A 15,281-nucleotide genomic window follows, 5' to 3' on the forward strand; every position below is an offset into this window, starting at 1 on the left:
AGAGGCCTTTAAACCCTGCAGCTAAATCCTGGGGTTATGTAAGGTAAAGTCCTAAATCTCACCAAGCCTGATGTTACATATTACTGTAATTGCAAATGGGGCGGGGGGTGTACAGGCAGTGGTGGGAGTGAAGACATTTGAAGAAAATTGACTTTGGGGGCTGGTGAAAGGAGAAATGAAGAGGAAATGAAAAGAAGGAGGTGTGAGCGGATGGATGGAGTTGTGGAAAAAGGAAGGGAACGAATTAAACGAGGTCTACTTCAACACTACGTTTCTGTTCGAGGTTCTCTCTCACTCTCTCTTTCTTTCTTTCTTTCTTTCTTTCTTTCTTTCTTTCTTTCTTTTCCCGCTTCATCATGATCTTCAACATAGGGATGGGATTTTTGCTCTTGCCAAAAACATGGACTAAATGGAAATACAAAGCTCACTGAATTCGTCGAATTGTCAAATCTGACCTTCCTGATGAGTAAGAAAGGAACATGCCTACATATCGTATGTTCACACAAATCCAACCCTTTGAGAACCATTACCACAAGCTCATCACTGTTTTTCACATCAGTACACGTCCTTTTTTTAGAGCGCGCCTGTTTTCTGAGCTCATCTGCATGTATGAATCTGAAATGTGTGTGAAGGCGGATAAGGTGTGTTGTGATCATAGTGCATGATGCAAGGCCATGTCTAACAATGCAAATAAGCTTGGCAATATATTTTTTTGTAAAGGCGGCCTTTAAAAAGCCCACAGTGCCTAAAGTGTTTCTGAAATGTTTGAGTGTGACTGTTATGATTATTTAACTTTGTTTTAGTAGGCTTTTGGCAAATTTGCATGTATTCAAACCATTTTTCATGGTAAGGTAAATGAATTAAATACCAATGTAACAGATTGAACTAGTTAAATTATGACATAAACCTGTTGCCCAAGTCTACATTTAGCAAAATAAAAACATACCGAAAATAATGAGAATACAAAATAACATAATAAAAGACAAAATAGGGAAAAAAACATGATTGTTTAAGTCTACGAATTCCCCACTGAGCCATCCCCAAAACAGCACCCACATGGCCTTGCAGTCATGTAAACCGTTTTGTTGCTATGCCCATTAAACATCACAATAAAACCAAGCCTGTATTCCCACTGGCACCAAAGACTGAATTCTATCTCACTGTGAATTGCAATGCTGTCGGCAAGAGGAATACAGGGACACAGCGAAGAAGCTTAGGTTCAAAGAGGGGTGGCTAAATGGTGTAGATCCCTCACATTGTCCATGTCATTGGCTGCCACCCAAAGAGAGGGCAGTCAACAAAGGGACTGTGAAAAGAATAGCGGCTTTTCTGTGCTCTGCTTGCTGTGTAATATCAGGTAAAATGAGCTGTTGGTATATGTTGTTGGGGCGTCAAGAAAAGTCAGGGGATCAATGTAGCACTTTGTCAGAAGACAGGCAGGGTACAAATGGGAGTAGACTAACAAAAGACAGAATCAAGTTGTGAAGGTTTGCAGGCTATTTGAACCAAATTTATACTCATGGAATTTCAAAGACATGCTGTTCAACTTGCAGTCTGTTTTGCTTTCTGAGTACTTTACTGACATAAAACAGGGACACCACAGCACATCAAGCAGTGAGTGGAGTGAATGGTTTCTGACCATTTTATGATATGTTAAACTAGGGGGTCTAGAGCTATCACAGAGTTGTTTCTACGTATATTTTTAAAGATTAAAACATGTTGAAAACTCAGCAATCTAATATACCAATCAAATCAATTGGATATAAAAAAATAATTACGTTATTTTCCGCACTGCATGGTGCAACTAAAAGACTTCAATTTTGTCAAAACAAGTATTAAAATAGGCAATTCAATGAAGGTGTGCCTTATAATCCGGTGCCCCTTATAGTGCGGAAAATACAGAACATATTTTCTGTTGGGGGAAAAAACAGTGCAGTATGTAAATCAAAACATTTCAAATTTAAACAATCTTAAACTTGACAATGTTTTCTGTTACTATTATCACAAGTATGATTACAAGAATCTCTATGGTGGTCTTTTCCACAGAATTTTTTTATCTGCCCCTTTCACCATTGTGTGCATCACCCTGAAATGTCTGGTTTCTTTCCATATTCTCCCAGTGGACTAAGAATGAAATAAAACAGCCCAAGTGCCCTCACTGTGACTCCTGATGAAAAGATGTGCATTTAGCTCTACACAATCCCTGGACTTTAATTGATTTGATAGATTTAACAACAATACACAAATGGTGTTTCCATATGTGAAAGAAGTTTGAATAAAAAAGTATTTTAAAAAAGGTTAACCCTTTCCTGGGAACTCATTGGCTGCCAGTGACTGTACTCAAGGTGCAATCCATTTTCAATGAAGTGGATGTCTAGCCCCGTATATGGCATTAAAATCAGAGCACTCATAATCCGTGTGCGGTCGATTGGTCGCGGTCTTTTGGTCGCCCGGACTGCGACAACGGGCGCCCAAAAGACCGGGGACCAAAAGACCGACGACCAAAAGACCGGCGACAAAACAAGGTAAAACAACGCGGTCTACGCATCAATAAAAGCCAACAATGGCCATGAGCAGTTTCACAGAGTCGACGTGTGAATGTATAAGAGTTTGTATGTATATGAGTTGTCCCTTTAGGAAGGTACGTCAGTCAGGGTCTTAACAAGTTCTCCAACAAAAAACAATAAAAGTCCGGGAAATTTGGAGCTTTTCTTTAGCCTAATAATTAATAGGGCATTAAGTATGACTAAATAGTAATTCACTGTTTGTATTTAGGGAATTTGAGCAACGATTTAAATGGTAATTATCAATAACCTTCTGGGCGACCAAAAGACCGGCAACCAAAAGACCGGCGACCAATCAACCGTGTACCCTCATAATCAGGCCTCCTAGTAAAAATGATTTGCCAGGCAACGAGGTAAATGGTATGAAGTTAAGAAACTTACTTATTTTATTGATATTTTTTTTTTTTTATCATGTTATTTATTAATGACATACATTCATTCATTTTCCGTATCACTGAGGGTGGCCAGCCAATTGCAGGGCACAAGGAGGTGAACCCAACCTACCTAAGGACAATTTAGAGTGTTCACCCAGACAACCATGCATTTTTTAAATGTACCGTTATTAAAAATAGATAGTTGCCCTGTAATAACCTCACAAAGTAACAAACACTTTTACATGCTATGGTCAACAACTAGTTGCTAGTTGTTTTCTTTTTTGGAAAACAAAACTTGATTTATTTTAATCATCACTAAAAAAAGTCTAATTAATTCATAAAATCGATTTATTGCACAAGCCTAATGCTGAGTTAGCAATGTATAGACAGTTATGTCAGTCAACTCAGTCCAAACCACAACCTCAATTTCATTATATTGCTCCCAAAGAGAGTCTGGTATTATTGTGAACGCGATCATAGCTTTCCACTGTGCTCTGTCATTTCTCTGTCATCTCGCTTTCCCTCCAGCTCATCCTTTTACTGCATTTATGAGTCCCACATCTGTATCAGACATCATCTCCTCAGTCAGGGGTCAAAATATCGCAAGAAACGGAGTAAATCGGCAAAATGACTGGCTCTGATGTGGGATATGGAAAATGAGAGCAATACTATTTATTCTGGAGATGAAATTACATGTGAAAGAGCACACACCGTCCTTTAACCAAATAGTATTTTTTCACTTCAAATGGATTTCTTAACGGGCAGCAAGATTTTAGCTGTTACGATTTATTCCATGAAAGAAGAGACAGACAAGAAAAAGAAAATGTCTTTGTTAGTTCCACAATTTTTTAGATGAGAAAAGGACTATGGTTAGTTTTCCCTAAGTGGTGTTTATTGGAGTTTTCTGATTGTATTTTGAAGTCACACCCTCAACAATGGAATCTCATGTCAGCGTCCTCGATAGAATGTTTTTCTTTTGAGGCACAAGACGTTCGATCCATTTTGACGGTGAATGAAAATTTGCCCCACCATTCAGACATGGATTGGATGTTTAGTAGCATCATGGCACTGAAACATAATCATTCATAAATTCATATTTTTTCAGTTTAATGAGTTGGGTGCCTGTCCCTCTCAATGGGAGGCAATAAGTTAAAAATTTATAAATTTGACCAAAAACATATATATACATATATATATACATATATATATATATATATATATATATATATATATATATATATATATATATATATATATATACATATACATATATATATATATATATATATATATATATATATATATATATATATATATATATATATATATTTAAGGTCCAAGTGCGTAATTGGTTGGGGTACACATATACATAGGGAACCCCCCCCATCCCCTACCCCCCCTGCATTCACAAAAAGCTCTATGCTGAATTTTTCAGAAAATTGTCCAATGCTGATTGATTGCTCCCTCGGTGATTTCAGTGAGTACTTACACGCTGAAGGATATTTTACTGCAGGAAGTATCTCACCAACACTAAGCTCACAGGGATCGTAAGATAAAATGGAAAAAAAATGGTTTGGGGTAGGGCTGTAAGGAGATTTGCTGCAAGTGTAGGATGCAGTACAAGAGTGGACGAGACTAGGAAACGGCTGCTAAAGCGCTTTGTAGAAACTGGCCGCAGTCTTGTTGTCATTGGTATTGGTGAGAAGTGTTTTTAAGACTGCTCTTTCTTCTGATGCCTTACTTGCGCTTTCTACTCTACTTTACTGCATCTCAGAACTACAAAAGTGGTGGTGTAAGAAATGCCCCCCCGCCACACAGACACACACACACACGCACACACAAACATGTCTCCTTCATTCAACAGGGGAAAAAAGTGAAATCTGGACAGTGCATTTGAGAACTCTGTGGCCTGATTATCCCTATCACAAGGTTAATCACATGATATTTCATTTGTTTTCCATGTGGGCTCTAGTGTGCAGCTACAAAGACCATAGTTTGGGTAGAATTTCCATGACCCAGTCAAAGCAGAAATCTTGATTGGTACTCGCCTCCGGTGGCTTCTCGCTCAAATGTAACTGGACCTGTCTGCCTCTGTGCTAGTGTTTGGACTAGTGTTCTGCTATTTTCTTATAATCACACAGTCTCCAATGACGTTATTCCCAGAAACACAGACTAAAACTAGATTTTAGTGTTGTAGCCCTTCCACCTTTTTCCAACCACTTCCTCTACAGAGGAACTAACCAATATTGTTTGCTCTGGATTTAATTTTTGGGGCAAAAACCATACCATAAAGGCTTATAAGTATGTAGCAAAACTGTTCAAAGACCAGTGGTAAGATGAACGAGTGGTTGGGAAATCTGTCGCTATGTGGGTTGGGTTTGCATTTTCTCTTCGTCTTTGTGTTGTTTTTCTCCAGGTGTTTTCCTTTAAAATTCATGAGTCAGCACAGGCTCTTTATTTTTCTTTGAAATTGAAGTCAGGTTCTTTGGTGTTACCTCTTGCCAATCTCATGACAGATACTTTCAAACACGGAGCAGTTTTAGTAGTCGCCTTTGAATTGTTTCATTAACCCAAATACAGATTTGTTTTAATACTTTACTATCGCCTCCCCTAATGCATATCTTTGTCTATGCCATCTACTTACTAAGAAATACAAACTGACGTGAACACCGCATGCATTCAGATTTCGGCTCAGTCTTCAGTGACTGTTCAGGACACAGTCCCCCCCCCAAAAATTAAAATAAAATATCTAAAATCTTGTACGAGACTGGCCTAGATCAGAATTGTGACTTGGCCTGTTCAGACAATAACCAAAGTCAACATCATCAAATGAACGTGAGAAAAAGATTAGATTTAGGCCACTTTAAGGAGTCAACGTAGTCAAAGGCAAATTTGAAGAAAGTTGCAATTATCGACTGACAGTACTGTATGGAGCCTATATCTCAACCTAGTAACCTCTATAAGCAGAATTTGTAAAGTTATGTTGTGTTGGTCTAATTGAGTCTTGTCGTTCCGTAAAGGATCATCCAATTCACAACAACTCATCATGACCTCTGGCTCAGACTGTGCCCCCAATCAAAAAGCACAACCTAGTCTTTTAATCCAGCGCCATAATCACGAATGCTTCTCTGTCCACATAGGGCCAGACCCTGTAGAGTTGTGTACAGAGTGTAACAGGCCACCCTCGCATTACGGAAAATAAATATCTCCACTGATTAAATCATTAAGGAGATTTTTTTTTACTAGTCCAACTAAAACCCTGTCCTTTAAATTTTCTCCCAGCTCATAGAGTTAGCGAGGGATCGTAAGGGAGGCGGGTTAGCAGTCGTAGGGATTAACTTGTTTGGGCTGTCCGCAAGCTCAAACACTAAGCACTCAATCACTCAATCACTCGGATCTACCCGCTCACAAGGACTTAGCCTCACAGATCCCAATGACATTGACCATGGTAGGAGCGCTAAATCTATTTGCTCTAGAACTGACCTCTCAAGCCGTTGATGATCCTGTATCCCTATCTGCATTGACCAATATTATATCCCTATCAGCAGCTTGCAATGAATGATGATATTAGGCGGGTACGGGAGGGTGGTGAGGCAGTGGGATACAGCAGGTAGATTATGCTTGGTTGAGGAATATTATTGAGTCTGAAATATAGGCATTTCAATGTTTTTTTGGGGGGGGGGGGCGCAATGTTTAAGTCCATTGAAAAATTGATCAGACTCCTTGACAGCATCACCAATATTGATAATACACAAAATTGATAATTGTGTTATTAAAAGCTTTGCAATAAATAAATATAGATTAATTGCAATTTCATCGCAAAGAAACATTTGACATTTTAATGCCCTAAAAAGGAGCTAATTTTCAGTTTTTAGGTTGTAATTTGTGGGAAAGGAGATGCTAGTATTTTGCACATTTGCTGTACTTAAATATTCAGAAATGTAAAAAAAAATAGTTCGGTTGCTAAAACCGAAAAAGTAATAAGCATAGTAATAAATGAAAATAAATCAAAAGGCCGACTTCAAATCCTGGCTCACCATTCAATTTGGTTGGCATGGGACCTGAATCAACAATTCAGTCAAGGTTTTCTTTCAGCAATGGACATTAAGGCATTTGGACAAGAGAATGTTCCGTCACACAATTGAATGGATTTCAGAAATTCTGTGTTAGTTAGACAGCTACATTAGCTTAATCATTGCCTGATGTTTCCTGTAATCTCTGTGGGTGCAGTGCATTTACCCAGAGGCAATGTCAGAGAATGCAATCAGCTTTCCAAAAAGGTGTTAGAGCAGGATGGATGGTTATCGCACATAAGCCCCTCTCTGTTCTTGTGTGCTTATGTTACTTAATTGATTGAAAAGAAATCGATCACCACCTCCAATTTAACTATTTCAGTTCCATTGACAATGATGGACCAATCATATTCCTCTTTACATCCTTGTGAACTGAAATGAGTTTGTCACAAGTAAACGTAGAATCCCTTTAAAGTTGGAAGACTCGCAGAAAATGAGCATTCGTCTAGCCCAGTCAATGGGAGCCAAAAACTTCATTTTAATGAAGAAATTGTTGTTGGGGGATTAGTTCATAGTTCTTATAGATATTGCCGTTTATTATGTAGTATAAGAGACTAAGTCAGAACTTTGACTCTGCTTCAGGTATGTTTGCGTTTGTGTTTCTTTAACTTTAAGAACAGTTTTGCGGTACTTGTTCTGTTGTCTCTACTTGTACACATGAAGCCTAATGTTTGGGGAGTTGTAGGTCATGTGCTAAAAAGATAATTAAAATAAGAGAACTAAATAAAGGAGACACTAGGTTGAAGCAAGACATACTGGGAAGCCCAAAGGTCTTGGACAAAAAGGAACAAGGAGTCCGGCGGCAAACTGAGCTGGGCTGGTGTCTGTTTTCCCTCTGGCTGGTGATGGGCGACTGCAGCCAGCATAAACACATGCCTTCATGGCTCACACATTTCCTGCTTCACTCCACATCCCAGCACTGGGCCACACAGGCTCAGGACACTGCTGTGAGTTGTGTGTGCATGTAGCAAATCTGGACTTACAATTTGTCTCAGCAGCACGTCAGTTTAAAAACACACATAAAAATCTTGTAATTGAAAAAAAAATCTGGAAGGGTTTACTGCAAGCAAACAGATAGACATCTAGCAATGTCAATGGCAACGAGTGAGTTAAACAATTATATTTTTTAGTTAATAATTTGTTTACACGATTGGCTATAATATCACAAACTGATCTTATTTTTTTTCTTGAAGGCACTGGTGGGTGCACAAAAAGATTCCAGTAGGGGCGCGTTTTTCCCAACCATTGCCAGGAAAAGCCATGTGCAATACTGGAAAATTGTAAATAATTTAAACCAACTACTTGCACCGATACCATTCATCAGTCAGGTTACCTTTTGGATTTCATTGCATATTGCCTTTTTTTTATTTTTTAACAACTCCTTACCCCTTCTGTTTTCTTTGATTGTGTATACCTAAGCCTCAATAAATGTTTCGATTTTATTGCAGTGTTTAATTTCTAATATAAATGTATATCATGTGGTAAAATGCCTTTCTTAATCAAAATGTTTTTTTTTTTTAAATATTGGTTTACAAAATCGGTGAGATGTAAATTTTCATCCACAAATCATCAACCCAAAAACTAATAATTAATTGTTAGACTAAACGACTAATGGTAAAAATAGTCGAGAGATTAAATAATAAAATAATCGTTTGCGCAGTCCTACTGTTAATTGCCATATGCAGCCAGCTCCAGCTGCATCCTTCCCTTTTGCACACTTATAGTCACACAGTCATTCACATATGCTTAATTTTAGGTGTTAATTTGATAAATAGCAGAAGAAACTCATGTTCTCGCCGAAGGCTGTATACATTTAAAGCAAAGGGGTCACGGAGGCAAGCCATTTCCCTTCGTCCCAGCAAATGGTGCGTAAAACAGTTCTCGTGTGCCATAGTCCAGAAGGAGATGATTATCTGGAGCTAATTTAACCCACAGTGGGGTTCAGTGTCTCCCTGAAGGATAATAGAGGGGTATTTTTATGGCAGAAACTATACCGGATAAGGTGTCCCAGAAGAACCCTTACAAGACGGGCATCCAGGGATCATCCTCTTTTGCAGTCAACTCGCTACTGCCTGATGATAAATCCAGTTGAGGCAAGGCGAGCGGGATATGCTTTAATCTTATAATAATAGCTGACAACGAAATTAAAAACTTAATGTGCTGTGTCTAGCCTAAACATTGTTTCAGACAGTAAGTTAGATTGTATAACTTCTTCATATAACACTAACCTGTAAGGCAATAAAAAAAAATCCAATGTTGAGACCTGTACATGTCCTGTCTAGGTCTCACTGCTTTGCAAAAATGCACACATTAAAGCATCAATGTGGACCTGAATGTAAGCATGTTAACAATGTGTATTAAATGTGTTGGGTCATATACACAAGGAAACCCAATCGCTGACCTATCAGCTTCCAGGAAAATTAATATGCGTGACGCAAACTTTCTCATGTGACACTTTCACCCTTTACATACCCTTCTTCTTTTCTCTGTCTGTTTTCAATTCTGTCTGTAACTTCCTAACAGCTCAAATGAGGTCATTATTTTAGGAGAATGTACCCAGTAACCCCGAGCAATGTGGTTTTTGCATGTGTGTGCATACATATCCGTGACTGCCACATACTGTCATGCACACATCTGTGTGTGTTCACGCACATAATGTTAACCCATGATATGCAGAGGGACTTTTCATGCTGGGGTTTAGGCAATGTGCATTGGTTGTCATAGGGCTTTATCTAACATAATCACTGTTTATGTGTAAAAGTACAAGTTTGCTGATCCAGGGCTTGAGAAACATAAAACAATAAGGGGGGGAAAAGCAAGAAGGTGGATGGTGTTCGTTGCTAATGTGAAAAAGGTGTCAGAAAAATGCACAGAGAAATGTCTTAAAGACTAGGAAACGCCTTAAACTTAACAGTTTATATAAAAAGGTAAAGGGTTAGCTCATAATTTGGAAAAATCTAAACTTAAATGAAGTTGTGATGAGTTTAGAATTCTACTCATAGTGAGGTAGCATCTCTAGTGAGTTATGTGTTTTACTGTCAAGTTACATTAATTTATAGGAGAGAGAAAAAACTAAATTCTTTTTACTAGCTTATTTAAATATCGAAAATGTGTCTTGTAAGGCAGAAGAAATATGACACTTGGAGATAAACCACTAGATGTTTTAATACACGAGCCAATGGTGATAAAATTAAACACCAACCTATTTATTCCCGTGGGATGAATATGAGCTCAGCGCTCATGTTCAAAATGCTGAATAGTATACTATATTTCCATTTCATGTGTATGAATAATTGAAAGATAAAATCTGAGTTGAATTTAATTGTAGCAAAAAATATTATCGATTTAATCCAACGTTTTTGTTTTTCATTCTATTCCAGCAATGTACAATGACAGATCAATTAAATCTCTTATGCAGAGGTTAATTAACCTGTGAATCCATCTGCTACCATTCATACAACAGAATGATGAGTTTGTTTCCTGCTCAACAGCCTCAGTTTTTACACTGAATAATAAAGCCCATCATTATTTTTGGTTGGTTTTGCACCGTTTAATTTCTCTCATTTGAAGTGTGTCTTGTTTCAGTAAAAGTTTGAAAACATTGACCACGTTTAGATGCAGCAAATAAACCTTTTTTTGGGGAGCCACCCATTCTATGGACATTAAAAACCGAAAATGTTCTTTTTTTTTAAAGTTTGATTATTCCCCAAGGGATAGGTGGCCTCTTTGAAAGCGACCTATGTGCATGTCTTTTGAGTAACTTTATGTGACTATGATATACGTGGCAGAAAGCAATGTAGAACCCTGATGGATGACTTCATTAGATGTGAACTTTCATCTTTTACTGGTGGCAAAAAGTACTGAGAATAGAAAGATTTACAAGTGTGAAAGTTCGAGTGTGCGGGATTCTGTGAAATGCCATAATGATGCAATGCGTCTGTCTTATCATGTTCTGTCCGTGAAGACGCTGCCATGTGAATTGTGTATGCTAATTGATTTAAAACTCAATACACTAATGCAAGTAAACGACTAATTCCAAATTGCTTCCAAAATCGTAATGTTTAAGATGCCTACTGGCTGCATGTAAAATTCCAAACAAAGAATTGATGATTGGCAAATGGAGTCCCATGAGTGTCTGTCCAAGCGCCTGATGATGGAGAGGTTCACCCGCCTGACTTCAGGGTGGGAAGACGTGGGCTTGATACCCGCTGGTGGAGGCATGATTGTGAGTGTGATTGCTCGTTTGTCTCTCTGTGTGTCCTACGTACGGTTAACTGGTGACCAGTCTAGGGTGTGGTCTGCTGGGATAGGCTCTGGAAATCCCTGCAATCCTTATGAGGATGCACGGTACGGGATATGAATGAATGAGTGCCTCCCCACCTTCTAACCTGCCTGCAAGAAGATGGACAGGGCACAACTAGATAAATAACCTTTGGGCATACCTAGATAAAGAGCCTTTAACAGCAGATCCATCTACCTTATCCACTAAACTCCACTAGTCTCATTGATTGGATACTGGGACTAGGTGCTTGTGACCATTCTCCCATAGAGAGTGTCAGTCTGCTTTCCTGCCAGCTTGCCGCTCCGATAAAGACGTAGCAATGAGGGACAGATCTCATTAGGGGAAGATTAGGCCAACATCTGTTTGCTGTCCCAATGCCATTGCTGCCACCGCTCTGGAGCTGTGATGAGTGGTAATGCCACTACCAAGGTATTGCACAATGAACAGGCATAAAAGCACTTTTCACACAAACAGAGCTGCTAGAGTAGAGGGTACTAATCTTTGCTCTCCTTGGCTTACAGTGGGAGAGTAAGCAGAGGCCAGTGTAAGTCTGTGTGTATGTGTTGTCTTTGACCCACTGTATGGTCGAGTCCAAACACTAAACAAGTCAAGGGGGTAAGTGAGCAAGTAAGGACAAACCCCAAACATCTCTCATGCAATGAGAGGGGAGAAAAAGGGAAACACGTGAGGGGGTTAGATGTAACAGAAGGTTTATTGTTTGTGGTTCTTTGGGGAGGGTGTATGGGGAGAAAGGAGGTAATGGAGTAGAAGAGGAGGAGGACAGAATGGAGGGCAGCTATGCTTAGTGTCCATCTGCAGATTGGGACTATCCTTACAAAGATGTTGATCAGCAATAAGTTAGTTTGACTGCTCAGGCAAGATAAAAAATATTTGGCCATGATGACAAGAAGTATGTTTAAAGAAGTGAAGGTTAAGGCACTGTACCAAATGGCGACACTTCTGAAAGGACGTCCCAGAGCTTGGAGAGTAAAACAAAAGATTAAAATTTGGGTCCTTGCCAGCAAACCAATCAAAGTAACCAGCAATTCAGTGAATTGGTCTAACAGCTTTCTAAAATTATCCCAAGCATTTTCATGGCAACAAAGTGTCTATGGCTAAGGAACATATGAATAGAAATGAGTGGGGTGCATGCACCTTATTAAAGCTAAAAGAATAAAAGTTTTACAGCGAATTGTTGTTTTTCTCACTTTGCTCTTCACGGTCAACATGTATATTCGACTTTTGTAGTCACCAATGGAAATGAATGAGGCTTAAAAGTAAACCCATCTTACTATGAGAATGAAGAGGTGACACCAGTTCCCTGCATTTCAAGTACTGTGGTTGTTATTGGACTACCCAGGATGGAAACATTACATACTATATCTTCTTTTGGTGGCTACATATTAAATGGGAAAAAATACTAAGAGTGCGGTCACATTGAATAATTTATGTCAAAAATTGTTCTAGCATTTGATCGAGAAGATTTAGTCCTGCTCAGGACAGGGTATGAAAATCCCACAAAGATGGACTATTCATCAACTACAGAGAAAACACACACAATTAGTGTACACTTCACTACGAGAGGGATTTCCAAACTACAAACTAGCCAGATGGCTGGCAGTTTTCTTGGCAACTTTTACAGACTTTTTCAGAGGGAATGTGCTTTTTGGCGTGATTGCAGAGAGTCTGCCCATTAAGAGTGAAGCGAGAGCCAAGGGGTGATTAGCTTAGCTAGAAGCAGAGGGTTATCCTGATCCTGTTCATAATATGAAAATGCACCCACCTCGACCGCTTCCTATTTCATTTCATAACATTTCCAAAGCTAATGAAATTTATAAAGAAAACAAAACAAACCAGTGATTTTAGGGCACATTCAGTCACAAGTAGAATTCCAATCCATTTGAAATGGGAGGGTTGGCAAACAAATGAGAATTCATGCATTTGTTCATTCGCTCCCAGTACTCCCAGTTCAAATGAATCGGAATTCTATTGTCCTCTATGGCAGCCAATAGAATCCTGGATTACGGGAAAAAAAAAAATAATAATCATCCATGTTTTCAACTGATTAAGGGCAATGATACATCACTGGTTCGGAAAAAGAGATATCCGTTTATCTTCTTTGCCAAATTGATATTTCAAAAATCAGATTTTTATCGACTTTACAATTTCATGCCTTACAAAGAAGGGCTTACTTAACCAGTATGTGGTGAAAACCGAAAATTACACGACACCACTAATGGGAAGATAAGCAATTTACGTAGGGCCACTACATCAGGCATCATTCTCCCCAGTAAAGCGCTGATGCTGAAAGGCAAAACAAGCACATTGAGAAAGAGTTTCTCCAATGCAGAATGCAAACATGACCGGATATAAACCACAACAGAATATAGAGTTAATACAGACAGCTATGTACATCAATGGTCTTGTCTTTGACCAATAATACAGCAGTTTACTAGAAAAGTGGAACCAATGTAATTAGACTGCATTTGTGACAGCTAATGTGGTCAGCGCCAACATATTTGTGGGCAAATGTGGATGATTTGACTCCCACATTGTTATGTGTGTTTTTATTTTCTTTAAAAAAATATATACAGGGGGCTGATTTAAATTAAACAACGGGTACTGCTTTTCACTTGACAGAATAATTCCAGAGAAAATTATTAATACTGCATCATTTCTCACATTATAATTTCCTTATACTCTTGTTTGCTTTGTGTGTGTGTCTGCAGGTTTGAGCAATTCATGTGCTGGTCAAAAAAGTATTAAAGAGAAAAAATAACAACCGAGCTGTCAAATGTAGAGTCTTAACACAAACCATCTGGTGAAACGATGGAGGTAAACAGGCACAAACACAACTGAGCTGAGAGCAAGAGAAGGGTGGAAAAGGAGGCATTTGAAGGAGGAGAAAAGAAGCAGGGATGTTGTCAGAGGACATGGGGTGGGCTTGACTAAAATTAAAGGAGGTGGAGTAGGAGAGTTGCCCCTAGTATTAGAGGGAAGAAAAAGCAAGAGTTTGGCTTGCATGAGAAGGGAATGCTGGAGTTTGAGCAGGAGGAGGTGGGACGAATAATGGGGCGGTGAAGGCTGGTGATGCTGAGGGTGGCAAATGTTGTCTGTGAACAAATTAAGGCATTGTAATCGAGACTTGACAGAAGGAGAGGAGGAGTGGGCGCTTCAAACATTTGTCTGCATGCATTATATTGGAGCCTACTATACAAAAGCATGGCTTTACTCCAACATGCTATTAAAAACACTCTTAATTGAAGGCGGTAGTAATGTTTTAAAGCTGGGCTTTAGGATAGGGGGTGGGGGGGATGTGTTCGGTAAAGTCAAGTTTATGGAATTGTCTCTTACCTGTTGGGGGTCAACCGCAGCGCAGGGTCAGAAGCATAGAAGAAGAAAAGGGGAAGCATCAATTAGAAAAAAAAATCTGAACACATACTTAGAAACAATATTGTGGCTTACATGACCCAAAATATTATGCCCGCCATACTATGTTTACGATTTCATACGGTTATTGACATTATTACCAAAAATAGTGTTACTTGTCCTATAACACGTTAGAAATAAAGTTAAATGTGTGACAGATTTTTACTGTCGCCCACTTAATATGAAGTAATAGCTTTACAAAGAAATAAACTCTCATGGTATTATCTATTGAAAAACTGGTTGCTAAACAATCATTTTTGGCAATAAATAAATGGATACATTTCAACAACAATAGAACACACAAACTTTATTTTTTTTCAATCAACTGCAATGAGAATAGTCACATTTATTCATAACATCAACTTTTTGACACCAAAGTCTTCAACTATCCTAGAATTGTGCTGAATCAAATTAAAAGTAAAATGTGTCTTATATCTGAGTTACATCTGATTCGACATTATTAGATGAAGGCGAGACTCAATGATGCATAGACTAATGACGATGACTCATGTTTCAGACAATTCATTCCTCAAAATATCCATGTATAGTATTGTCTGCC

The 15,281-nt window shown here is 38.6% G+C and overlaps 2 protein-coding genes and 1 long non-coding RNA gene across 22 annotated transcripts in view; all 3 read right to left on the minus strand.

The window, feature by feature from the left end:
- Nucleotides 1–15,281, minus strand: part of LOC144088932 (uncharacterized) — a 270,343-nt gene that overhangs the window by 157,801 nt on the left and 97,261 nt on the right. The gene's annotated exons all lie outside the window — the stretch shown is intronic.
- Nucleotides 1–15,281, minus strand: part of nfixb (nuclear factor I/Xb) — a 109,684-nt gene that overhangs the window by 39,761 nt on the left and 54,642 nt on the right. Inside the window, exon 3 of one of the 19 annotated variants that reach the window (XM_077620031.1) lies at nt 14,428–14,647. The exons of the other annotated variants lie outside the window; for them this stretch is intronic. Within the exon in view, the coding sequence (XP_077476157.1) occupies nt 14,574–14,647 (74 nt within the window). The 3' untranslated portion in view covers nt 14,428–14,573. Of the gene's footprint in view, nt 1–14,427; nt 14,648–15,281 lie in introns of those variants that run through there. 19 annotated transcript variants of the gene reach the window in all.
- Nucleotides 1–15,281, minus strand: part of LOC144089134 (general transcription factor II-I repeat domain-containing protein 2A-like) — a 100,152-nt gene that overhangs the window by 1,582 nt on the left and 83,289 nt on the right. The gene's annotated exons all lie outside the window — the stretch shown is intronic.

Source organism: Stigmatopora argus, chromosome 14 (assembly GCF_051989625.1).
Source record: "Stigmatopora argus isolate UIUO_Sarg chromosome 14, RoL_Sarg_1.0, whole genome shotgun sequence".
NCBI lineage: Eukaryota > Metazoa > Chordata > Actinopteri > Syngnathiformes > Syngnathidae > Stigmatopora > Stigmatopora argus.